General features: G+C 41.4%; 2 protein-coding genes across 5 annotated transcripts in view; one reads left to right on the top strand and one right to left on the bottom strand.

The window, feature by feature from the left end:
* Positions 1 to 2,705, top strand: part of KIF24 (kinesin family member 24) — an 81,206-nt gene extending 78,501 nt beyond the window's left edge. Inside the window, exon 13 of the mRNA XM_028530309.2 lies at positions 179 to 2,705. Coding sequence (XP_028386110.1) covers positions 179 to 319 — 141 coding nt within the window. The 3' untranslated portion in view covers positions 320 to 2,705. The remainder of the gene's footprint in view (positions 1 to 178) is intronic.
* The window catches only part of UBAP1 (ubiquitin associated protein 1), a 64,081-nt gene continuing 39,184 nt past the window's right edge, over positions 2,327 to 27,223 (bottom strand). For 2 of the 4 annotated variants that reach the window (XM_028530329.2, XM_036021845.1), the window contains 5 exons: positions 16,434 to 16,558; positions 10,606 to 11,541; positions 4,859 to 5,041; positions 4,028 to 4,129; positions 2,327 to 3,460 (listed from right to left, as the gene is read on the bottom strand). In XM_028530329.2, the coding sequence (XP_028386130.1) occupies positions 3,320 to 3,460; positions 4,028 to 4,129; positions 4,859 to 5,041; positions 10,606 to 11,541; positions 16,434 to 16,558 (1,487 nt within the window). In that variant the 3' untranslated portion in view covers positions 2,327 to 3,319. Of the gene's footprint in view, positions 3,461 to 4,027; positions 4,130 to 4,858; positions 5,042 to 10,605; positions 11,542 to 16,433; positions 16,656 to 27,223 lie in introns of those variants that run through there. The other 2 variants (XM_028530322.1, XM_028530347.2) reach the window with 2 other exon arrangements.

Genomic DNA, 27,223 nt, shown 5'->3' with positions numbered 1-27,223 from the left:
AAACACCTCTCTAAAGTGTTTCAAATGCAGAGAAGTGGGCCCCCACCCTGTGCCATAGTGACTATCTTGCAGGTTTTCCAGCTGGAGGGGCCTGGGCTCTGAAATCTTCCTGCAAGAAAAAAGCAGATCTGGGAGAGGACCAGCAACAGCACCATTTGTCCTTTGTTTCCTATCTCAGGATTTTGAAGACTTTGTCACTCAGTTGGATGAAATCATGGCTCTGAAGTCCAAGTGTATCCAGAGTCTAAGGAACCAGCTGCAGCTGTACCTGGCCTGCCATGGGCTATCTGAGGCCCCTGAGAAGACAGTGGTGTCTTAGAGCAAGCTCCAGTATGGGGTAGTTGGGCAGCTCAAGAGCCTGTGCTGGATTCTCAGGGGCTAGACAGGCCTTTGCCAGGTTGTCCTACAGATACAAGAACCCATTCGCTAGTCCTGTCGTGCCAGCCTCTCTATAGCCACACATGGCCTTGACTGCGCCCCCAGCCCCTCTCAGGGACAAGCCTCTATCCTTCAGTTCCACGTAAGCACAGGAGTATCTTAATGTGCTCCTCCCTTTTACTTGGGGCTGGAAGAGAATTTGTCTTACCCCTTATCTGTAGAAACACAGGTGGGTCCAATAATAACCCTGTAGATGTTTCTGAATTTGAAATTAAGAGTATGGGTAGTCAGTGATACCCTAGAGGCCAGAGGTCACAAGCTGGGGAAGGCAACATGCTGAGCCCAGGAGCTTTATTAGGTGAATTCTGTGCCTGTCATCAGGACTCAGCCAAAAAAAACTAAAACATTGGTGATAGTGGTACAGGGGCAGGGTGAGCTCTGCCCCATTGTTTGGGGCTTTAGGTTAGCTTTGAAATGGAAAATGAATAAACCTCAACTTGCTGTGTGTTTAACAGCAGATGTGAGACAGGCTTTATTCTTTCGGTTCTCCTCCCTTCCTACAATCCAGTTCTTTCTCCATGTCTGCCTTGTGCTGGGATGATCAGGCTTTTACAAGCCCCAATAGTCCTCATGCTCCTGTGGCAGTTCCTGGCTCCTGCCTCTGACTCCTCACCCACCACCCCACGCATGGAACAGCTGAGTTGGCGGCTCCCAGGCAAGTCTCTCCCCTAGCCTCACCTTCCTCCAGAATCACCCTGGTCCATCCTCCCTCTCAAGAGTCTGTGTTCAGTATCTTGGCATTGAGTGTTCTATTCAATAGCCTGAGACTCTAAGGCAGAATTTTTACACACATACACATCTTAATTTGAATTCTGCTTGCTGCCTATCTTTTTAGCTGGAAGAAGGTTAAGACAAGAAATACAAAGTGGCCTCCAGGTGGCCTGTTGTCTATTTACCAAGGCCACCTAGGTCAAATTGAGATGTGTGCGTCACAGCCTGGCCCTGAGGCCCATTTTGGTGTGAAACTTTAATTTCCTACAGGTATAAGAATAACTTTTTAAAGTTTTAAAAGGAGGACTTAAATTTAAAGGCCAGAAGGGGGATTAACGGACTTTCTGAGCCTGCAGCCTGTGCTACCCTTTGTCAACTTTTGCCAACCTCTGGCCACGCCTGATTTGACCACAAGAGGGCAGCCTCTTCCCATCTTGGTGCTTCCCTGGCCCAAAGCCTGCGCAGTCCTTCAAGTGATCACTAAGTTAGAAACCCACTTCCAGCCAAGAGCACAAGAGGGACTATGGGGCAGTATCAGGTATAAGGACAAGAAACTTTAAGGATAAATCTAGTTCTGTCAGACACAAAAGCACCACTGAGAGCTGGTGAAGCAGTTTGAATCCAGTCCTGCTTGTGGCACAGAGAACATAAATGCCTGGTCCTACTCACAGGAAGAAGGACTTTTTCCTCATTTCTGGGTGATTACCATGAAGGCCCAGCCTGTCTCAGCTCAACAGCCAGTCTTACAGGAAGGCATATGTCCTTGGCCCAAGACCAACCTAAGTCAGGTTTAAACAGACCTTTGTCTGGGCCTGCCTTTGCAAACCAAAATCAATGTATACTGGAGGGCCAGCTCCTGAGTTCCACAGGCACAGAGTGGGAAGTATTAAAGTAAGAGAAAATGGGCCCTGGCCAGGTAGCTCACTTGGTTGGAGAATCATCCCGATGTGCCATGGTTGCGGGTTTAACCCCCAGTCAGGGCACATACAAGTATCAATCGATGAGTGCATGAACACATATAAGTCCATGTGCCTCTCTTAACCAATTTAAAAAAAAAAATGACAGAAACTGGTTAGGTCCCATTTCATCCCCAGCAAATCTAAGCAGGAAGTCCCTTCAACGCCCCCATCCCCAGTATAGCAGCCACTGGCAATAAAGAAAGTATGATAGCAGGACATACCTTTTAGATTTTTATTAGTAGTTCTCTATGAAGAATCAAAATAGTTAGCAAATTACTTTAGATTCATCAAGACTGTATTTCCTTTGTATTTAGATCTTTAATGATGTACAGCATAATATAAAACAAACCAAAGAGATTGATTTCTATGACTAGGTGTATTCATTATGTCATCCTAGAGCAGGGGGCTGGCAGGAAAGGCTGTTCTCCAGAGAGAACTGAGGTGGAGTTAGTGCTGGGCAACTAAATCATGGCCTGTTTCTCTCAAACTTGATACTCTGGGAAGGGGCCAATGATTTCTTAATGTGACAACTGTTTCATTGAGCAGGGGGTCTCTAAATCCTGGTAGCAGAGGATTATGGTCCAAACCAAGCCAAAAGAAACAGGCTAGGTCAGGGAAGCATGGTAACTGCCTGGCAGAAGAGACAAACTCAGGGCCCCATGGGGAAAAGGGCATTCTTTGCACCTCAGTGACATTGCAGAACCAGTGTAACACTAAGAGACTGTTAAAAAGGAGAAAAAATTAAAACCCTGGAAGAACCTTTCAATTGCACTCAACCTGGATTAGAGTTCAGCCCACCCATGCAGGGGAGAGGAACATCTGGCCCCAGAGCAGCACTGAGTATGGCCTCCCCACCCCTTCTCCCCAACTCCTCTTGGCAGCCAGGCCAGGTTTTGGCTGAGGACATACAGACCCCAGAAAAACCAGAGAAGTCTCTCTGGAGGGCCAAGGTGGGAAGGACACTTCTCAAAATACAAATACCTTTAATGCGGAAGGAGCCAGGACAGTTCTGAGGGCATTCACACACCCAAATCTTCCCCACTTTCTCCCCAGCTCAGAGCCTAGGCTCATAAAGACTGGCGAGCACAGTCTCCACACCTGACCTCCCACCCCCAAAAGAAAATCTGGAAGTGTGCCCCTTCCCCATAGGTGGGCTCCTCAGGGCCTCCTGCAGGGGTGGTTCCGTGGCAGGGCGTAGGCCGGGCCTCGTCTCAGCTGGCTCCAGCCCGAGCCATGAGGTCTTCCAAAGCATTTTCCTGGTCATTGTTGTGTAATAGCAGAACTTCCTTAATGTCTTTCAGTTCAAAGCCCATTTCCTTAAATTTGCTCATTAACTGAAGAAACTCCATCATCTAAGGACAAAAAAGAGTACAGATTAAAAAAGGGGGCCTGGCCGAACAGCGGAGTGGAGAAATACACATGTAGGGGCCTGCTTGGGGGAGTCTGCATCCTTTGCCAGAGCCTCCTGAGCTTTTCTGAGGTGTGCTAACAAGCAGAAGACGGCTGTAGAGGAAGGTGGGACAGGTTGATGTCACAGCCTCAAATCTTGCTAACCTTTGTTCCAGCCCCATCACCCACATCCACACTTCCATCCTGGCAGGATACTGGACCCAGAAACAGCTGCTGTCCAGGCAGCAGTATAGGCAGTGACTAACAGTCTTCCCAGTCATCGAAAAGTATGGCTTTTTGCCCCGGTCTTCCCCCTGCCCCGCACTCCCTTCTTTGGGATTCTAGATAGTCTTTGACCCAACATTTCATCTGAGCCAGATACACCTAGAGTAGCCAAACACCCATCTGGACACCTGGAAGATTTTGTGCTTCAACTGCCTCTGCCTGCAGTCACTGGTAGGCAAAGGGGGTCGTGGGCCAGTGGGAACCCTCCTTTCCAGGGGGTTCTCATCAAGCGTGAAGGTTCCTACCTTTTCCTCTGAACACTGGTGCATTTCCAGAGCCTCCTCCACTAACACAGGATCGAAGCCCTTCTCACAGAGCTGTCCATGTACAAAGAGATAGTCGAGAATCTAAAAAAAGAAATGAAGTCTAAGTACCTACTGCCACTCCTGTCTGTTTCCCAAGAGTCTTACATAAACCAGCAAGTGTGAGGTCTGCTCCACACCCTGGTTCTGAGATCCTAGACAGGACTTGATTTTGTGCCTTGAACCATATCCAACACAGCAGGACCTCAGTGACTATCTGCTGAACAGAGAGGCACGCCCTTCTGAACATGACTAGCCACTTTTCAAAGGCGTTCCTGTCACAGCTGACGCATATCTCCCAGAACATTAACTCGACAGCCTGTGCAGGATATTCCTCTATGAAACAGCTCAAATCAGAAAGTGCTCTTAAGGTTTAGGACTCCAGTGCCCTATTTTGAAACTCCCTGGGCAATTACGGCAGGATAAACATTTCTGAAAGAAATCTGATCATACCTCAACCCCTGGGTGCACTTGTAAGAGGGGCAGAGAAGGGGGGCAGCTGGAAAATAGTCCAACAGTTTCAATACTCCCAAGGCTTTCCTTCAGCCAAGGTTCCAGAGCAGCCCCAAAACAGAAACACTGCTGCCGAGGCTGCTGGTTTCCCCAACAAAGTGTCCTGAGTCCCCCAGACTCACAGGAACAGACACTGGTGCTGTGTGTCTGAGGGGCTCTAGGACAGAGGCAGGACACTACTTCAGTTCCAGGGGTCTGAGACCTCTCTCTGGCTGACCATGTACCCCTCCCCAACCCCACCCCCACCCACCAGACACTCACCTGCTCAATATTCTCTCCTTTCTTCTTCATGGCTCTCAGGACACACTCATATGAGTAGCCCATGTTGACCACTGTCTCCACACACTGCCGCTCACTGGGGGACAGTGTCTGCAGTTCAGAATAAGCCTGGGGACAGCTGGGAGTGTTGGGCACTTGTGACACTGAGAAATTAGGAGGTGTAACCTAGTGGCAAAGAAATAAGAGGATCAAGGCAAGAAGAAAGACACAGGCCCCAAAAGACATGTCACTGAAATGACCCAGTCTAAGGGCTTGCCATTTCTGATACGAATCAAACCACTTGTCAAGCAGTCTGCCTGGGAGAAAGGGCCAGGTTGCTGGCCAGACATCCTGAAGAGGGGTGGGGAGCTCCAGCGGAGGGAGGGAAAACATCTCCAAGTGTGGCTGTCCTCTGCCCTCAGCCCACCTTGCAGAATGAGAAAGCAGCACAAGAGCCACATGCCCTTCCATGCCCAGATCCCCTGGGCTCGAGCTGAAGTTCTGCCCATGGGACTGAAGCCCAAGGTGGCTGCTATGATTTCTCTCCAGGGCTCCATATCCCTTTCCTAGGCTGTGTCTCAGGAAAGTCCTAAAGGGATCATTTACCTCAAAAACCCCAAACTCCGGAGCTGCCTCTCCCAATGTGCCTATCCTCACTTCTATCATTGGGCTGGGCAGACTGTGAGCACTTATTCCCACATGTGTACTCCACCTTCCCCCCACACCATGTACTGTGCTTCGATTCCCTGCTTCAGCTGCTGTCCTACAAAGCCAGGACTAAAGGACTATTAGCCACAGCAGGCTGTGCCCTTGAGGACTGCAATGTGTACTCCAGGGCCCTCCCTCTACTGCACTGGCTACAGGAAGCCTGCTCTCAGCCACTCGGTCTTACTAACCCCAGTCTGATCGGTGGACAGAGTCCCATGATTAACTCCTCCCATCACTTCTGATAATGACTCAGGCCCAAGGCATGAAGGCCAAAGGACCAAACTACAGCTTGGCCCAGCTCCCAGGAGCCAAACAAAATGTTTCAACAAAATTTTCCTTATTTCCTTTCTTTATGGGGGAGGGGGGAGGGTTAGGAAACAGGGAGGCAGGGAGCCCACTGTCCTAGAAGTTCAAAATTACATAGCTAAAACTCTCAAAGTCAGCTGAGAAAAGCCAAAAAGACTACAGCCCTCAAAACCCATTGCTTCCACTTAGCCATCTATCCCACAGTAACAGTACCATTAGGTCACAGGAATCACGTCAATCTGGCCACTTTGCAGGTCCCAAGATTGTGTGTGTGTGTGTCTATCTTGTCTCTCTCTATCCAGGGGCAGAGCCCCGTGTGGGCTCAAGAACACCATTAACCAAATAACATTTTGGTCACACTGGTAGCACAGTACTTTTCACATCAAAGTATGTTAACGTGAGCTCTGAATTCTGGGGGCCTGGCTTTGGGCTTGGCACTTACAGGGCTCTGATCAACAGGTGTTGCAAAGTGGGGGTCTATTAGGATTTCAAAGGGGCAATTTTACTTAACACAGCACTGATCCTACCTCCCCAAAGCCCACTAAAATTGTATGAAAACTATTAACCTTTAAGGTCAGAAAAAGAGGGAACAGTAGGGAAAATATATTACAATGAAATTTCAGAACATGGAATGCTAAAGGAGGCATGGTAACTGTTGACAAGCAGTGAAATCATAAGAGAGACAGTTCACCAGCCCCTCCAGACTCCTAGGGTAGGTTCAGTGTTTGGAAGCACGAGGTACTGTTAGGATAAGGCAAGACCACAAAATGAGTGCTCAAAGCAGTAAAACCCTCAGGCAATACCTTTCCCACCCACCTTCGCCCCTCTACAGGAGGCAGAAAGTTTAGTCTCTAGAAAATGCAAACCAGGCACTAAAAAGGAGGTAAGACACCAGGCATAGCATACAGCAGAGAGAGATAAGAACCAAATGGGTATTAAGTAAAAGTCTATAGCAGCCCTTACCCAACCTTAGCTCTCAAGCAGAATTCTCAAGAAACTATAACCGCAAAGACCATCACATGTTGACATTTTGCAGAACTCCCCTCAAAGCCCACTTACCTTCAACTTACAGTGAAGTTTAATGACCAGCAAGCATAGCCCAACACATACATTCCGCCCTTTTTTAGTGCTCACTCTTAAACATGAATAGAAAGCCAGGCCACCAACATGAAATACCAAAACAGAGTAGACAAAGCACTTGGAAATTTAAAACATGATACAGTAAAATTTTTATTTAAAAGGTGAGATTTTTAAAAAGGTTATAAGAGAGTCAAGGCAATACCTCCAAGAGCTAGGAAAAAGCAAAAGATAGCAAATCAGAAAAACAGTCAAGGAGACCCAACACCCAGCTTATAAGAATTCCAGAAAATAGTATCAAAGACATTTCACCCCACAACCCCCCAAAATCCTTGATTTTAAAACTGAGCCTGACTGAGCCTTAGTTTGAAAGGATCTAGGAGGGCCTCACACAATGAATGAACAAGGCCCATTACTGGTAAAATTTCAAGTCTCCAGAAAGGAAGAAAAGAATCCCAAAAGCTTAGGGGAGTCAGGGCAGGAAGAACAACTCAGGATGGCACAGGAATATGGAATACTAGAAACCAGTGGAGCTTATACTTCAGTGAAAAAAAAAATTAAAGAAAGCAATGTCTTGAAAATTCCTAAAGGAAAATGATCTTCAAATAAGAAACCTAAATACTACCAAGCCATTATTCACACATGATGGTAAAATTAAGACATTTTTGTCTTCATCTGAGGACTCAAAAACCAAAAGGTTAACTAATATATTTAAATGGGAAAATTATCATTTGGCCTTTGATAGGTCTTTTGGAACATCTGAACAAAATTAGAAATAAATACAAAGAAACTATGCAGCGTTTTTAAATAGGGTAGTTTATGAGAAAGAAAAAAACACAAAAAAAGTAATCACAGTACACTATCTGAACTTGGCAATATATATTTATTTACCCAATCATAATAATGTAAATAAATAACTTACCCAAAATTTGTGATATAAATACGATAGAGAATCTGGGAAGAAAGTGGAGGACAGGCTACTATACGAGCTAAATCCTCAGCAACTATAAAAGTATAAAACTGTCTAAAATGGATACATTTAGAAAAAACAATATAAGCATTTTATTTAGAAACAGATAAATCCCAGCAGAAATAGCTTAAAGTGCCTGAGTAATGGAAAGCAAAACAGGCTGGAGAGAGGTGAGGCAGGAAGCTACTGTTTTTCAGTATAAGCCTTTTAAATACTACTGGATTTCATGAAAATATACTTGTATTACTTTGATAAATGTACATTCATTTAAAAAATCTAGAGATAGAGAACTTTGTAAGTATTAAAGCAATGACAATATAAAAAATGATCAACAGATTCAAATACCTAATGCTAACAGATTCTGTATGTTGAAAACTGTTTAAAATACAAGTTAAAAGAAAACAGGCACTTCCTTTATGCTTAGTGGCCACACTTAGTATACTAAAACTCAGAAGTGTAAAGGAAAAGGCAGAAGTATTATGCTGAAGTAACTGTCTAAAAGAGGTACATATCCACACCTGGAAAAAGAGAAGCTAACGGTGGAGTGAGCCGAACCTGTGGATAGAGCAAGGGCCCTGAATGGTTCAGGGACACCAGGAAGAGACACTGGCTAGAACCAGGTCAGGCAGTTTTATGTTGGACTCAGAATAAGGGTCCAAGACTGTTCTCTGAAGATGATCCCATGGATTTCTCAACTTCTAAGATTAGTTTATGTAAAAACTAAAACATGAAATCAAAATATGAAGATTAAGAATCAAACATTAGACCTAAAATAGCCAACAAGAACCACATTCCAGGAATACCTCCCCTGGAGCTTCTAAGTAAAGGGTATGTACAGCCCAGCTGACCACACCACCGCACCCTGGCCTCAAGTCACTGACTATCCTGAAGGGAAGAGCTTCTCTCACTGGGACAGGTTCTCACTGTGGGCTTCAAACCCTCACACCGAGAAAGAGAGAGAGCCAAGATGGAAACCAGGCTTTTGTTCCCTAAGGGTAAGGGTCATGACTTACTTAGAAGAATACCAGAACTCCGGGTCTGCCTCTATCTGCCCCTTGAAGGCAGGAAGTCCCCCTCTCTCACCCTAAAATGAATGCATCCAAAAGAAATTTCACAATCAGGTGGGTCAAAGAATGATGAGTGTTCTGGTTTGAGAAGGACCTCTGTCATTAGTTTATCTAAATGGTTACTATTGGGGATGGGTGGGGGGGTTGAGGATCCCTAGTCTTTTCCAGAGTGCTTTTAATTTCTCTAAAGTATAAGAGTCATGAAGAATTAGGATGAAGCCTACTCCTAGGACATAACACTAGAGTTTTATGTACTCTGCTGAGTTTATTTGGGCCAAGGTCCACGGAAATTTATAAGCAGCAGTAAGCTCTGACAATGGAAGCACCAACCCAGACACCATCATTTACCAACAATGCTACTGCTGAGACCTTACACTGGCTATAAGGAGGCCAAGGCTCATCTATCTACCAATAGCAGGCTTATTGTGGTCTCTGATAGATATCCCACCAATACAACCAGCCTCCTTTCTAGCTCTAAATACAGTCCTTAATAGGCCGTCATTTTAAAAATCTGTGGGCTGGTATAGCAAAAGGTTTTGGGCTTACACTGTATCCTAGAATGTAACAATGTATTACTCTGGGCTTAACAACTACAAGAGCTAAGGCTACACTCTGACCAAGTAACCTCACTGCATATGCAACTTTTTGGTGTGTGACAAAACCGGATTTTCTAAAAGCTGACACAAGATAACTTTTTTTATCAGCCCATACTTCAACACTAAATCTGAATTCCTACCTTCCCTTCCTCTCTTTCCCTTTGGAGAAAACTGTACAATTCTTAGTAGAGAGAGGGGGGGAAAGGAATTGCAGGATTAAAATCATGTTTAAAAGTGACAAATTTTTACATTTTAACTGGATTTGCAATATGGATTATCTCTCAAATACTAAGACACCACCCAGTATGAAGAAACCACCCCAAATTAGCTGAACCATGGTACACACAAAGAACCAAACCTCAGGGCAGAATGAGGAGAGAGGGAGGCAGGGAGAAAATATAATAAGGAGTACCAAGCAACCTTAAATAAAATAAATAAAGGTAATATGAAAAAGACACACACACACGAAGCCTTTAAAAAATGCAAACATAAGACACGCAGCACAGAAAAATTGATTAGGCAAGAAAACACCATTCACATGACATATTATCTTTTCAAAGGAAAAGACCAAAAGACACAGGCAGGACAAGTCCACATTAACCACAAAGGTGCAGAGCTAATAATACTTGTCCTCAGGAAAAACACCAGAATACATATACTTATGTATAAGCAAGGTTAATTTGGCCATGCCCATGTTGCCCTAAACCTTGAAAAAAAAAAGAATGTGGTGGTGGCAACTGATAGGAAGAAGTTAGAAATCTGTGGAGCTTTAATTTAGGGGGATTTTATTTAATTTTTTACAAGATTTTATTTATTTTTAGAGAGGGAAAGGGAGGGAGAAAGAGAGGGAGAGAAACCTCAATGTGTGTGATTGCCTCTGTGTACCCCCAACTGAGAACCTGGCCCACAACCCAGACATGTGCCCTGACTGGGAATCAAACCAACGATCCTTTGGTTCACAGGCTGGTGCTCAATCCACTGAGCCACACCAGCCAGGGCTAATTTAGGAGTATTTTAAAGGCTTACCGTGGGACCTGTATTTGGAGGTGATGATTCTTCTGTGCACACAGACAAGACAGAGAAGGAAGGCATCTGGGAAATCATGTCAGAAGGGGTCAAGGTTGGCACCTCTGTGCCACTGTCCAAGTTCAAAGCTGAAAGCCCAAGAGTATGAGGCCCATTGAGCTCGCTGGCACTGCTTTGGGTGGAAGGCTTTAGGGAATTCTGAAACGTGCCGCTGCGGAGGCAGGATGTGCTATGGAAAGTGCTTGCCAGCTTGGCTGTCTTCTGATTGCTGTCATCAGAGTCAAGTTTGGGGAAGGACAGGGATTTGATATTGCTCACTGCAGGAATGGGGGGAAGGGACACTTTGGAAGACAGCGACATCTTTTCACAGTTGCCCAACTGTGGTAAGGTTATAAAGCCATTGGGTTTGTGAAGAGGCTTAAAATCTAGTGTTGCCCGCTCCAGGGATGCCAGGACCTCTTCATCCTGTAACACAGACCCAGAGCCTCCTCTGGGCAAGTTATTATCCAATAACTGAGTCATAATGGGTCCAGTGGTTCCAGTCAGAATGTTTCTCAGCTCTTCCTTCTCATCAATAGTTTTTAACTCGAGATTATCAAATGGATCTTCTTCACACTCAAAGTCAGCAGGATTGAAAGCTGCCTTTGTGTGGGTTGGGCTAAGAACTTTCTGTTTCGTGGCACTGCTGCTGACCCGAGTTGGGGTGAGGATGCTGTTGTGCTGTAAAGTGGCAAGGATGGGGTTAATCGGAGGTGGCATTGTAGCTGTACTGTGAGTCTTGGAGAAGCTCATTTTGCTATCACCTTCTGGCCCACTCTTAGAATTCACTTTAGCTTCTGCTTCCTCAGCCATGCGCTCTGCTTCCCGCTGGGCATCTTGGATTTTCTTAATATCTTCAGCCCACTCAATGGTCTTCTTTTCCAAGGAGAAGTCATACTGCAAAGATATATCAGAGAAAGGAGGTGTGAACCCAGGTGGCTGCCCCTCCCCAGTGCAACCCACCCAATTCACTTCCCCACTCACCACAAGAGGAGAACTGGGCAAGGCTGCATTTTAGGTGTATTGGATGATCAGGCTTCTTAATCATAGGATTTAATCAAACTATGCTCCCAGGTTACTTCTAGAAATTAACTAAAAAGTGCTCCCACCACCTCTAATCCTGTGCGCCAGGACCAATGTTACCTAGCCACTTCCCTTGCTTCTCTCCCCTTAGGCCATTTCCTTTCCTAGAATTCATTGGTGGTTCAAAGCTTCATAAAGCTTTCCTCATGCCTATTCCTTCCTTTTAACTCTTATAAAGCATCTGTCTTTACCGTGTGATGCAGAGCTTAGCTTTAATCTTTCCCTAAACATTCCCCCAACAATATCATAGGCCTCTTGTGGGCAGCACACTGGGCTTTAGGCTTTAAGGTCTCTTATCTAGCACAATGCCCTAACAGATCCTGTGCTTGTTAATAACAGCTCCTAACACTTAAGAAGTGCTTACAAAGTACCATGTGTGATTTGAAGCACAGAAGCACAGCTGTGTAACAGCTCTATAGATTTTCTCAACAACCCTTTAAAATAGGTACCATTATCTTTCAATATCTAACAATAGATATTATCTTTCCCAAGGTAAGAAAAGCTATTAAGTGGTAGAGCCTGGATTTGAACTCAGGCAGTCTGACTAAAAATTCTATGCTTCTTTAATCACTATGAAATTGTAATGGATTGTACTCTAAATGCAGGAAAACTGCTTATTAAGAAACCTAGATATATTCAAATTAAGATTTTACAGAGCAAACTGCACAAGGATTTACTTTGTGGTTCCTTAACAATATCTTTAAGTATAGCTCAATTTACAAAAATTTCACTTGCACACTCAAACAAATACACCCATTATATAAAATGAAATTCACCTAGAGAGAGGAGAAAACGAAACCTTTAGTGTTCACCCTAACACACCAAAGCTAATCAATGTCTTGTGTGCACGTTCAAGGTTGAAGACACGTTAAAAGTAAAAAATAGAGGTAAAAGGAGAGGACAGAGATAGAGAGTAGAAGAAACATAAGGAAGTACCTCTGGTCATCCCCAAGCCTTTCAGCTTCAAACAACACAAGAGAAGCCTGGAAATAAACATTTCATGTGCATTTACACCCCTGAGCCAGCTTCTGGGCCTCAGAAAAACACTTGGAGAATTACTGTGCTTCCTTTCTACCACTAACAGCACAGTGAGAAAGAGCACTCAGGCAAAGACTGCTGCTTCTAACTGTGGTGGAAATCCAATTTTGCAACTGTTTCCTCCACCAAAAAATGAGGCTGTGAACAACTTTCTGCCTCCTGTAAACACAGGTCTCTGGTATTTTACTCCCAAGAACAATTGGAAATTTCTTTCCTTTTTAATAAAACCATTACTGAGCTTTTTTGTTTTTTAATTACTAAAGTAATATAGAATACATGGGACAAACAAAAAATACAGGAAAAACTAGAAATATTATAGTAAAAAAATAAGAATGTGGTTTGATTAATAGATAATAACAGCTAAAAATATGGAGTACCAAAAACCAAAGTAAGCACTGTAAGTATATTATTTTATATAATCCTTATAACAACCTTTAAAGCTAATTATCTCCCCATTTTACAGATGAGGAAATGCAAGCTTGGAGAGTTTAAGCATTGTGCACGAGACTACACAGCTAAATATATGGCAATGCCAGCCCATGAATGAGTGACACCAGAATCCACTCTAAACTTTGACACTAAGGGCCACGCCCCACTACTGTGGCTAGCCACCACCACATTTTTAATGAAAGCTTATTGGCTCCCTTTGATGACTTCAGCTGAAAAACTGAGTTTGTACTACCATGCAAAGGCAAATACGACAAAGTTATAGGAAGCTTCAAGCTGGCATTCTATAGCTCTAGGTCTGATTATTCTCTGCACAGGGAGGGATCCAGCACCAATACCACAGCCAAATCCCCCATGGAGACCCCAGGCAGTTCAAGTTTAAGGCTAATCTGCCATTAGAGAACAAAAAAATTCAGCTGGCCCACACAGGAACAGAACTTGGAACCTTGCTCTCCCCTTGTGTTATTAGTGAGTGCTGTTATTGTAGTGAGTGTTGATCAAATAAATAGAAAATTCCCAGCATTCAAAACAAGTTTTCTGCACCAGCTGGTGTGACTCAGCTGGGCATTGTCCCACAAATGAAAGGTCACTGGTTTGATTCTCAGTCAGGGCACATGCCTGGGTTGTGGGTTTGGTCCCAGGTCAGGATGCATGCAAAAGACAACCAGTCAATGTTTCTCTCACACAGATGTTTCTATGCCTCTCTTTCCTCCTCCCTTCCCCTCTCTGTAAAAACAAAAATTTAAATTAAAGTTAAAAAAATTTTTTAAATAAACAAGTTTTCTGAATAGATCAATGAAGCTGTGGATATGATGAGAACTAATGAAAGAAGATGGAGGTGTTTTTGTCATATTGGTAATAGTATCCTGCACATGGAGAGGTGTTCACTGAGTATTTGTGGTTGCAAATAAAAAAGTCACCAGTCAAACAAAACAAGGTGTGAAGCTTTATAAGAGAAATCTATACTTTTCTAGTCCAATAAAGTCTCCATACACAAAAGAAGTATCAACCAATTCAGCATTCAAAAATATATAAGCTACACAACATCATTAGTAATTGGGGAAATGTACATCAAAACCACAGTAAGAGACTACTGCACACCCACAAGCATGTACATAACCAAAAAAGACAGGTAATAACAAGAGCTGGCAAGGATGTGGAGAAACTGGAATTCTCCTGCAGTGTTTCAGCTTATGAAATAATGCAGCCATGCCCTGGCCATTGTGGCTCAGTTGACTGGAGCACTGTCCCATAGACCAAAGGGTCATGGGTTCGATTCCTAACCAGGTTGTGGGTTTGACCTCTGGTCCTGTGTGAATGAGAAGACAACCAATCGATGTTTCCCTCACATCAATGTTCCTCCCTCTCTTCTCTCTCTTTCTCTCTAAAAGCAATGAAAAAATGTCCTCCAGTGAGGATAAAATCATCATCATCATCATCATCATCATCATAATAATGCAGCCACTTTGGAAGAGTCTGGCAATTCTTCAAAAGGTTACTTACTATACGACCTAGCAATTTCAAAAATGGAAAGCATATGTCTGAGCGCGGGCTGGGAACCAAAGTGTCCCAGGTTCGATTCCCAGCCAGGGTACATGCCTGGGTTGCAGGCCATAACCCCTGAACATTGATGTTTCTCTCTCTCTCTATCTCTCTCTCTATCTCCCTCCCTTCCCTCTCTAAAAATAAATAAATAAAATCTAAAAAAAAAAAAAGAAAGCATATGTCCACACAAAAACCTGTACACAAATGTTCATAGTAGCATTACTGCCAATAGTCAAAAAGTGGAAACCACCAACATATCCATCAACTGATGAATAAACAAAACATAGTGTTATCAATACAATGGGATGTTATTCATCTACAAAAATTAATGAAATACTAACATTTCATTCATACAATATGAATACACCTTGAAAACATGATGCTAGGTAAAATAAGGCAGTTACAAAAGGCTCTGTTGTATTATTCCATTTCTATATGTCTACAATAGGCAAATTTATAGAGACAGAAAGTAGATTTAGTGTTTGCCAAGGGCTGAGGGAAAAGGGAAAATAGGAAGTGACTTCTATGGGCACTGTGTTTGTTTTGGGGGCAATGAAAATGTTCTAGAATTAGATCATAATGATGGTTACACAGCTCTGGATATACTAAAAACCACTTATTTGCACACCTTAACAGGGTAAATTATATCTTAATAAATATTATTTTTGAAAATGTAACTAAAATATTTCCACTATGATTACTCATGCATAAAGACTAAAAGATATAACAAAGAATACTTTTCAGAATAACATGCTGATGCCTTAGTAAATCCCTCAGAAACAAAACAACTTTGACAGAAGGTATATTTTTAAAAAATCTTAAGTCACAGAAAGAAGCGTTTGTTCTGTGTTTCCACCTGACTCCTTCTCTAAACTGTAAGCTCCTTGAGGACAGTGATTAAGGCATTTATCTCTATCCTCACCCTAGCAGAGCACCACTCAAAAGCAAGCATTCATTAAATGTGTACTGAAGGAAGAAAGCAAGTCACAAAACACAGGGCTATTGCTGCTTTCAAGAAGGAATTCTATATACACATTTATATTAACTGGGCTTTAAAGATGAGATGGTTGAGAAAGAAGCTTTTGAGGAGATGGTATTTCTAGAAGAGTAACAGCTGTTAGTACGGTGAGAAAGAATAAAATACTCCAAGTGGGAGTAATAGCTCATGAGAAAAAGCATAGTGTACACAGGTAATATACACAGTATGTTCGACAAATTGCTGGTCACCTGGTTTGCAGGGAACATGGATGGACAGGACGGTAAAAGGAAGAGACCGCAGAGAAAAAAATATTATCTAACTTGAGTGACTAAGATAATGAGGCTATTAACAAAGGAAAAGAAAAGAGGTGAACAAGGAAGTCAGATAGGCAATGAGGATTTGTTTCAGACAAAGCACAGAATCCCAGGAATTTAACAGATTATACAAGATCTGTAATTGATGCACAAATGTGTGTGGGGTGTGTGTGGGGTGTGTGTGTGTGTGTGTGTGTGTGTGAGAGAGAGAGAGAGAGAGAGAGAGAGAGAGAGAGAGAGAGAATGTGAGCTAAGCAATAAAAGAAGCTATAAGAAATACAAGTAAGAGACATGAGAATGTTTTTTTCTATTTCACTATAAATCAAATTCTTACTTATTAAACTTTTAAATGCACTAAACTTTAACTAAAAATCACCACTTACCTGTACTTCTCTGACAACCTGCAAACAATCAGGCAAGGAGAAGCCAATAGGTAGACCAACTTTAGCTGGTGTTTTGAATTTGTCTCCTATCTTAAATGGGACATCATCAAGGTAACTGAAAGTCCCTACAATCAAAAATAAAGTAGAAAATATCAGCAAAAATCTTATTATTTGTTTTGCTATAACCTTATATCTAGGATACAACATTAACTTATGCTATCCTAAGACTAGAAGTTCCTTCTGTGACTTCTTACCTTCTCCTGACCCTAGGTGTCTAAGGAAGAGATTCTACTTGATTGTATTAGGGTTTATTTTCAATTATACTTAATGTAAAAGCCAAAGTACTCATAGCGGCCTATCCTCCAAAATGCTCACAACCTCGCTTCCCTCAACTCAATAGTTGCCTCCTAGCTCACTAGACTAAGTCACAGTGATCCTCTGTTCCTCAACCATAACTGGGTCAAACCCAAGTCAAAAATTCTGCCCTGGCTGCTCTCTCATTCTGGGATGTTCTTCCCTCAGATACTCATGTGACTTACTCCATTACACCTTTCAAGTCTTTGCCCAAATGGCATTTTCTCAGTAAGGTTTGCCCTGACCACTCTATTTTAAATTACTACTACCCTACCCTTACCTCAATACTCCCATGTTACCATCTATCTCCCCCCACACACACTTACTACCTTCTAACATACTGTCTCTCTTGTCCAATGGAATGTCAACTCCTTGTAGGCAAATATTTAAGATGATTTTATTCACTGAGGTAGTCTCAAAACCTACAACAGTGCCCGGCACATATTGGGCATTTAGTAAATACTTCTGAATTGATGATAGCATCTCCACAAAAGAACCTCCTTGATTAGGATTTTTCTACATTAGTAGGAATCACTTCTTAATATAAAGAATCACTCTAGGTTTTTGTTTTTAAGACTACATTCTAGATTACATCCTACATTTTAAGAAACACGGCACTTATGAAAAAAATAAAACCAAAGAAGGCCATGGGAATCAGAATAGGATTATCAAGAGAACACAATTAGCTCTGACCAGTGTGGCTCAGCTGGCTGGGCGTTGTTCCACAAAGCAAAACGTAGCCAGTTCGATTCCCAGTCAGAGCACAGGCCTGGGCGGCAGGTTCAGTCCCCCATCTGGGGCACATGCGAGAGGCAAACTGATCGTTTCCCTCTCACGTCAATGTTCCTCTCCCTTTTTTTCTCCCTCCCCCCTCTCTAAAAAGGAATAAATAAAATCCTTTTTTAAAAAAGATGAAATTCCTTTATCTCCCTAAAGGTTGTGTTGTCTGCCTATCATAGTGGGATAATACAGAAAGACCAGGATGCCATCACGGACTGACAAGATCAGACAAAATGAGAGTAGCTCTTAATACATGACTCTCACTAGCTATACGCTCCAAACTGGACCATGGTTTCTCTTCTGGACCAGGTTTGTGGCTAACTTACTGGCAGATCATCATAGATAATGAAATGTAACTGATACAATGAATTTTGTTTTTTCAATATTACTTACTAAAATAAGGCTTGTTTCTGGACCTCACACTACTGTATCTTCTTGAGTACTCACAAAGACAATTATACCTCTTCCACGAAGATGACTTCTCTCCCTCCTAAAAACTCTTTAGATATGACCCTGGTTGGTTTGGCTGAGTGGACTGGGCACCGGCCTGGAAACCTAAAGGTCGTTGTTTGAGTCCCAGCCAGGGCATATGCCTAGGTTGTGGGCCAGGTCCCCAGTTACAGGCATGTGAGAGACAACCGATTGATGTTTCTCTCCCTTTCTTTCTCCCTCCCTTCCCCTCTCTCTGAAAATAAATAAAATCTTTAAAAACTCTATCAATTTAAAGACCTATCAAGGTCATGATATATTTGTAATCCTGTCATCATTCCTAATTCTGATGTAGCTATTGCTGATACACCTGAAACCCTCCATCAGGAAGAAGACCCCTGCTCCTACCCCAGCCAGAATCAAAACATTTTTAACTAGTTCTCACTCAGCTTGCAAGTTAAATCCATAACTGTTCAATTTAATAATTTTTCTGGGGCATCACCAAAATTAACAATGTAGAAAATTTCCAAGTTGGTCATACCTTTGTAAGTGCTATTTTCTCAGCTAGCAATGCCCATCAAAGTCCCGCTCTTACTACTTGACCAGTAATTTTTAGTCCTTTAAGAATTAACTTAAGAGCACCTCCCTTCTCAGTCTCAGAACACCTAGTTCATACCACCATCTCAGGTCTTAACACTCTGTGTTGTTAATAGTTTGTTTCCTTGTATTCCCCCCAGAGACTCTAAGTGTGAATCTGAGTGTTCCTGAATAAAGGATAAATGTTTCATATCTACATCCACCAAGTTCAGTATAATGCCTGGCAGATGAGATTTTCTCAATAAGTAAAGAACAAATAAAGAAGACATGATCTTATACTTCTTTTATATTTAACTGTCACCCCCACACTAACTCACATTTCATTAGTATTTATTAAAATTCAAAATGGCAAGGCTAGTTATGAAAATGTTTTAATAGAATACTCATGCAAGACACAAGCACATTTCTAAGATTCTGGACAAAGTCACAAAAATATAACAAGTTCCCCCTGAAAAAACAAATCAAGTACCATCACAGTCTGCAAACAAAACTAAGTATTGGTTACAAAACTAAAACACTATGCCACTTATAAAATGCTTTATGTTATAGAGATTAAAAACAAAGCTCTTTTTAATTCTAAATAATTTTTATCCAACTGTCTTCCATGAAAATGGGTGCTCAAATGTCCTTGAAAGTTAGATTCTAACTTTGGCTCCTACCCTGATTAGATGGAAACAAAGTTGAAATCAGCATTGTCTAAGAAGCACTGGAAAGAATATAATCAAGTTAATCACAAAATTAAGTTTTTTAAGAAAAATTTAAGTATACATTTGAAGAAAGTTAATTACGATACACACATATTACAAAAAAAATCCTATCCAAAGTAACATAAGCATGTATGACATACAAGAAAATCCACCAACATTAATACTAACAAAATGTTCTTAAATAAGGGGTTCTATTATATGCTAATAGAGAGTTGGGTGGGGAGGTAGAACTATATACCAAAAAGTACTAAAGATACCTAAGCTGACTGAGAATACCCTTCAAGAATGGTGTTCACCTTCCTTGACTACCTTTCATTTAGGACACAATAACAGTGTTGGATCCACTAATGACTTAATATTCTATAAATGGAACTAGGCCCTAACTTAGGGACAGACAAGATCAAGTAGCACCAATTACAAGTATCTGCTTTAAAAAAGCAGTTTCATTTCACTTACAAAATCAATGCCAAGGTGATTTAGCACATTCCCTAAACCTTCCCTTAGCCCTTTAAACTTTCTCAACAGGGATTGAGCAGTTTTGTGATTACTGGGAAGAAAGAATAGAAATAAAAAGCAAAAGGCATTTAAAGAGATGGCAACAGGGCACTTCCAGTCAAGATGGTCCCATAGGCAAATATGGCTTGGTTCCTTGCACAACCACATCAAAATTATAACTAAACTATAGCACAACCATTACTCAAAACCATCAGAAATCAAATTAAATGGAAGTCTGACAACTACAGAATTCAAGAAACCACATCCATCCAGACTGGTAGGATGGGCAGAGACCCAGAACAGGCTGATCCCAAATCCACATATGGTGGATAAAAATTCGGGAGGGATATATCAGAAGAAAGGGGCCCCGGCCCTACACCAGGGCCCACAACCAAGTGTTCCAGTGCCAGAAAGGTAAGTCCCCATAACTTCTGACTGCAAAAATAGGTGGAGATTGAGTCAGTGGAAGAAACTTCTGGAGTTCCAAGCAGTTCCTCTTGAAGAACCCACACACGAACTTATTCAGACTCACTCTCTCCGAGCTCCAGCAAAGGGGCAGCTTGAAAGGCACCAGTGGTATAAAGAGAGGAACTAAAGTGTCTGGCATCAAGGCAAGAGCTGGGGGATAGCTTTCTCCCAGGCATAAAGGCAGGCAGAGGCCACTGTCCTTTTTCTGAAGCTTCCCCGCACAGAGCCAGCAGGCTGGTGCCATATCTGAGACGCCATCAATCTGGCTAATACTATTGGCCTACCCTGGAGATCCCTCTGAGGCACCATCCACCCAAATTACAGCTATTAACAATGGCTTTTCCATATGAATGGCTGGTGGTGGCTCATGTTCATAACTTCCTAAATCCTTTCAAACAAGCAACAGCTGGCCTCAGTGAGCCTCCATCCTCCATACCACTTTCTAAGTGGCCCCAGGCATGGCATGAACAGCAGCCAGCCTAGATTCATAGCTTGGCTTTGCCTGGAAATCTCCAAGCCCAGCACAAGTAGAAGCCATCTCACATTGCTTCACAGCTTAGGCAGGGTGGCCCTGGGTAAAACACAGGTGGGGGCTAACCTTGGCCTGTACCACCTGGGAAACTCCAGGGCCTGCATACCCAGTAGACAGCTACAGACCACATCAGAGCACCATCACCCTGCCCCAGCACAGCTGATCTTCCACGGAGGGCAGAGGTTGGTGGACAGTGGTCACAGCCAGGCCTTGCAGCTGACTGACCTGGGTAAATACCACCCATTGACCTGCCAACAGCAATCAAGACTCAAATACAAGAGGAGGATGTACTCAGCCCCTATGAAGGGCGCACCTTGAGTACCCTGCTTGGGCGACAGGGGAGGCTGTGCCACTGGACCCTACAGGACACCTACTACATTAGGCCACACTACATGTGTGACTCCACACATAGAGTCACAGCAGCTCTACCTAATACACAGAAACAAACACAGGGAGGCTACCAAAAATGAGGAGAAAAAGAAACATGGCCCTAATGAAAGAACAGATCAAAAGTCCAGAAAAGAACTAAACAAAAGGGAGATAAGCAATCTATCACATTCAGAGTTCAAAACACTGGTTGTAAGGATGCTTAAGGAACTTACTGAGGACCTCAACAGCATAAAAAAGATCCAGTCAGAAACGAAGGGTACACTAATTGAAATAAAGAACAATTTAAGGGAAACAACAGTAGAGTGGATGAAGCCAAAAAGCAAATCAACGATCTGGAACATAAGGAAGAAAAAACAACCAATCAAGAACAAGAAGAATAAAAATCCCCCCAAACTAGGATAGTGTAAGCAGCATATGGGACTTTAAGTTTTCCAACGTTACCATCATAGGGCTGCCAGAAGGAGAAAAAAAAACAGCAAGAAACTGAAATTCTATTTGAAACAATAATGAAGAAAAACTTCCCTAATTAGGTGAAGGAACTAGACATGCAAGTCCAGGGAGCACAGAGAGATGCAAACAAGATGAATGTAAAAAGGGACATCATAAGACACATCATAATTAAAATGCCAAAAGTTAATGATAAAGAATCTTAAAAGCATCAAGAGAAAAGCAGTTAGTTGCCTAAAGGCAAGTTCCCATAAGACTGTCAGCTGATTTCTCAAAAGAAACTTTGCAGGCTAGAAGGGATTGGCAAGAAATATTCAAAGTTATGAAAAGCAGGGACCAACAGCCAAGATTGCTCTACCCAGCAAAGCTATCATTTAGAATCAAAAGGCAGATAAAGAGCTTCTCAGACAAGAAAAATCTAACAGAGTTCATCATCACCAAACCATTATTACATAAAATGATAAAGGGACTTATTTAACAAAAAGATCAAAACTATGAGCAATAAAATGGCAATAAATATACATCTATCAACAATTGATTCTAAACAAGAAACTAAGCAAACAAGAAGAACAGAGACAGAATCATAGACACAGAGAGCATTTTAATGGTTGCCCAATGGTAGGGGGTGGTGGGAGGAATGGGTGAAGAGGTTAGGGTATTAAGGGTATAAATAGGGAGTCACAGAATAGTCATGGGGATATAAAGTACAGTATAAGAAATGGAGTAACCAAAAAACTTACATACATGACCTATGGACATGAACAATGGAAAAAAGGAACCTTTTGAATAATGGACAAAGACTACTTTAAGTACAATTAATCACAATGCTATGATCATTAAAAAGTATTTTTTTTGCAAATATAATCATGCCTTAGGAACTATTCATTTTTATTCAATATATCAGAGTATCTATTTAAATATATCAGTTTATCTTATTTCTCAATATATTTTATGTTTTAAATGGATTTAATAAAAACTCCACACATGGACAGATAATAAGCATTGTGACTAACAATTTCCTGGTTCACCCCAAATACTTTAAGTTTCAGTCTTTGTTACTGAAAATCTTTCTAAAATGTCTGGGCTCATTTTCCTAAGTTCTATTTAGAAAAAGAAAGCGTATCTCTGATGACCTGTGGCTGTGGCAGTTTGAAGTCAGGTTCTGCACATCACTTTGCATTATGCCATCAAAAGAGACTGGGTTGCATGTATAATGACTCATCATAAGTTCTGGGAAGGCTTCATTCTGTTCTCTTTCTTTCTAGATTGCTAATATGCTTATGATCTTGTGAACTACTTGTTTTTCTGAAGAAAAAGAAAAGGTGCAATTCCAGGTAGGAGAGAAATTTCTAATAGAAGGTAGCAAAATAATTTGCTTAATTCAGGTTTTACTGTTAATTCAAATGTATCCAAACAGGTTTTTGAAAACCAACAGAGCAGAACAGATCAAAGTTAAAATTATGTGAAAACCTGTAGTTCCATAATTGGGTATCACCACCTTAAAGCCTAAACCAGGCAACACTTGCAAAATTAGACAGATAGGTAGGTAGACAGACACACAGACACACGCAAAAAATTACACAGAAATCTGTTATAGAATGTGAAGCAGGAAGAAAATGTTACATGTACCCTAGTAACAAAAACAAGCCAGATAACCTACAAAATGAGCTTTTTAATATTCAATGTAATTAAAATACATGGAATTAAAAATAAAGATACACACAGAAGAAAATGTGTTCCATCAAAAGGGGGACCAGTCATCAGACCCTATTACAGGGATGGCTAAGAAATTTAAATAATTAGACAGTTTTAAAAGAACTATAATAGGGCCCTGGCTGGCGTAGCTCAGTGGATTGAGCGCAGGCTGCAAACCGAAGTGTCACAGGTTCAATTCCCAGCCATGGTACATTCCTGGGTTGCAGGCCATAACCCCCAGCAACCACACATTGACATTGATGTTTCTCTCTCTCCCTCTCTCTCTCCCTCTCTCCCCCTCTCCTCCCTCTCTCTCTCTCTCTCTCTCTCTCTCTCTCTCTCTCTCTCTCTCTCTCTCTCTCCCCTCCCCCCCTCTCTCTCTCTCTCTCCCTCTCTCTCTCTCTCTCCCCCCCTCCCTTTTCTCTCTAAAAATAAATAAATAAAAACTTAAAAAAAAATAGTTAAAAAAAAAAAGAACTATAATAAATATGTTAAAGGATCTAATGGAAAAGGTGGACATGTGTGAGAAGACAGGGAATTTCAACAGAGATGGAAATATAAAGAGACAGCTGGAAATGCTAGAAATGGAAAATGCAGTATTAGAGAAGAAAATGTTGATAGTTCATAAGCCAGGCTATGCACTAATCCAAAGATAATACTCAGCAAAGGAAAACATCAGAGAACTTGAAGTTAAGTAAAAAAAAAATTAACTGAATGGAAACACAAAGAAAGAAGTGGGGAAAAAATAAAACAGAGCCTTAAGAGGTCTCTGGAACATTATCAAACAACCTAATGCACATGTAATAACTGGAGTTTCAAGAGGGTAAGAGAGAGACAACGGGCCAGAAGAAATGTAGTAAGAGATAGTGGCTGCAAATTTTCCAAAAGTGATTTAAAAAGACATTAACCCACAGATTCCAGAAGTTCAGCTAGCTCCAAACACGATAAATACATAGAAAACCACACCAAGGCACAACATAGTCAAATGCTGAAAACAAAAAATACAGAGAAAACCTTGAAAGAAGAACAGCAGCATATTACATACAGGAGAACAATGATTAAATGATTGCCAACTTCTCTTCATAACTCTTTAAAGCATTAACAGATCAACATTTAAAACATTTTCTGTAATATGAAATTCCCTTTTCTATCAGTCAGCAGAAAAAGTATTTCAATATCTTAGTAGAAATTAAACCAAGAACAATATACACCCCTCCAGAAGTCAGCTAAATGGTCATAAATAGGACAGCTTGGCCTTTCAAAGGAGGGAGTTATTAAGTTGGGTTATAGACATGTTTTCCTCAAAATCTCAAGGCATTTTTTCAAATATTAAAATACTACTTTATTTGTTGAAATATTTTTTTAAAAAGAGAAGTGTTTTTTAGAATCCTTTAAAAGTCACTTCTGGAAAATAACTTTTTTCTTAAATGAAGTAAGTGGCTAACGAGTTAAAAACTAAAGAGGACTGACATCTTAAAGAACCAGGATCCAAGAGAGGCCTGATTTAAACTGTATCAAGGGTTTGTAGTAATGAACATAAAGATAATATATTTAAAGGTCTTTGAAAGTAACTGTTTATATTTCTCTTTCTGTTATTCAGGAATATGTAATTATCAATTACAGTGGAAGAAGTTTAACCTCAGTTGGAAAAAATAAACTTGAAGGTCAATCAAATAGAGGTATAAGACAGAAGAGCACAAGACCTAATCAGCCCAAATACATAAATAGAAAAAGAGCATTTTCATGAGAGGAGTTACTTCCTTGTCCGTACCCCAAGTGCCCTGGAAGACTCACACACAAACACACACTCTCCCTTTTTCTCTAACCCATAATGGACCAGTCAGAGAATATCTAATTTAAGGGAGTACTCTAAATTTTGATCAGATACTCCCTTGACCAAAAGGACAACTCTAGGTATATGATGTTAGCCACTTAAGCTGAAAGATCCAGTGGTGAGAAGCACCAAAACTGGGGTGCCCATTTTTGGCTCCATGTACTCTACACAAGTAGGCCAAAAAGCAAGTCTATATAACAGAAGCATTAAAACAGAGCACATCCGCAGAGCAAAGCAGTGAGAAAAGTCTTTTTAGCTTTCTAAGTGACAGAAGGAGTAGTAGCCTTAATTTCCTGGCTTTCTAATTTCAGGTCTATAAAGCCAGGCTGAACTTGATTCCCTGCACTCAGATGCCAACAAGATTGCTTTTTAATTACTCTCCACCTCTTACCTTTAGTTTCTATTTCTTAAACTACATGATACCTAAAAATAAGATTCTTAATATAAAATTCCAATGGAAACCACTGAAACTCAAATAGGAGCTCAGCAAATTAAATCATAAGGAGCTCAGTAAATTAAAGAAAGGGAAAATCTTTTCCCAACTTTTACTCAGGTAGAACAATTCATCCAACAAGAAAAATTTTGGTTAGGAGATAGAGAAAGTTGTAAAAAAGCCTTTATTAGCCCTGGCTGGCGTAGCTCAGTGGATTGAGTGCGGGCTGGGAACCAAAGTGTCCCAGGTTCGATTCCCAGCCAGGGTACATGCCTGGGTTGCAGGCCATAACCCCCAGCAACCGCACATTGATGTCTCTCTGTCTCTCTATCTCTCTCTCTGTCTCTCTCTCTCTCTCTCCCCCCCTTTCCTCCCTAAAAATAAAATCTTTAAAAAAAGAAAAACCTAATGTTTAAAAAAAAAAAAAGCCTTTATTGATCAGATAACTTCAGAATTATAATCTCTCTAAATTGGTTAACTAAAACACATAACCTAGGGTACAACTTATTTTTCACTTCAATCAATCAAAAAAAGTTCCCTAAGATTCAAGATAGAACGCTTTTCTTTTGAAATACGATTCTAAGTTTAAATTTTTCATTTTTGCTATTTTCTCTCACTAGGTCTTTCCTGTGTTCTTGGCTGTCTTCTCTTTTCCCCTGGAAAAGGGATCCAGAGGCAACTTCAAATCTACCTATTTTACTATCATTTGAATACAATCATGGGTAGCTTAATAACAAGGACACATTCTGAGAAATGCACCAGAAGATGATGTCATCACTGCACGAACATCGTAGATGTTCTCACACAAACCTAGCCCACTACACACACAGGCTCCATGGTACAGCCTGACTGCTCCTAGACTGCAAGCCTGTTACTGCACTGAATACTGTAGGCAGCAGGAGGTAGCACAATGGTATCCAGATGTAGAAAAGGTACAATAAAAATATGGTATAAAAGATTGAAAATGATACACCTGTATAGGGCACTTAGCATGAATGGAGTTTGTGGGACTGGAAGTTGCTCTGGGTGGGTCAGTGAGTGAGCAGTGAGTCAGTGTAAAGGCCTAGAATGTTACCGTAGAATCTATAAACATGGTACACTTAGGCTGCACTTACTTAAAATGTATTCTTTCTTCAATCACAAATTGTTCACTTTTTAAACTCTTTGGTTAAAAACTAGGACACAAATACACAATAGCCAAGGCCTACACAGAGTCAGGAATCATCAATGTCACTGTCTTCCACCTCCACAGCTTGTCCCACTAGAAGGCCTTCAGGGGCAAGGCCTTCAGGGGCAATGTCATCTCCTATGGTAACAGTGCCGACTTCTGGAACACCTCCTGAAGGACCTGGCTCAGGCTCTGCTTGAGGAGTGTCACTCTTTTCAGGAATATGTCCATGTGGGTTTGCTTGGTTTGATTCTTTTTTCCATCACAGATTTGCTCCTAAGCAGATAATGCACCATAAATACTCCTTGTTAATGAAAACCTTGCAGTGTTGGAGTCTATGTTCTCAACTTTTTAGAAGCTTATAAAGGACTATAAAGGCTTCTTTTTTAAAAACCTCAACTGAGGACATTTTTTCATTGCTTTTAGAGAAAGAGAGTGATAGGAACATCAATTGGTTGAGC

Source organism: Phyllostomus discolor, chromosome 3 (genome assembly GCF_004126475.2).
Source record: "Phyllostomus discolor isolate MPI-MPIP mPhyDis1 chromosome 3, mPhyDis1.pri.v3, whole genome shotgun sequence".
Classification (NCBI taxonomy): Eukaryota; Metazoa; Chordata; class Mammalia; order Chiroptera; family Phyllostomidae; genus Phyllostomus; species Phyllostomus discolor.
Note: the sequence above shows the minus strand (reverse complement) of the source record. Positions and strands in the feature narration are given on the sequence as shown.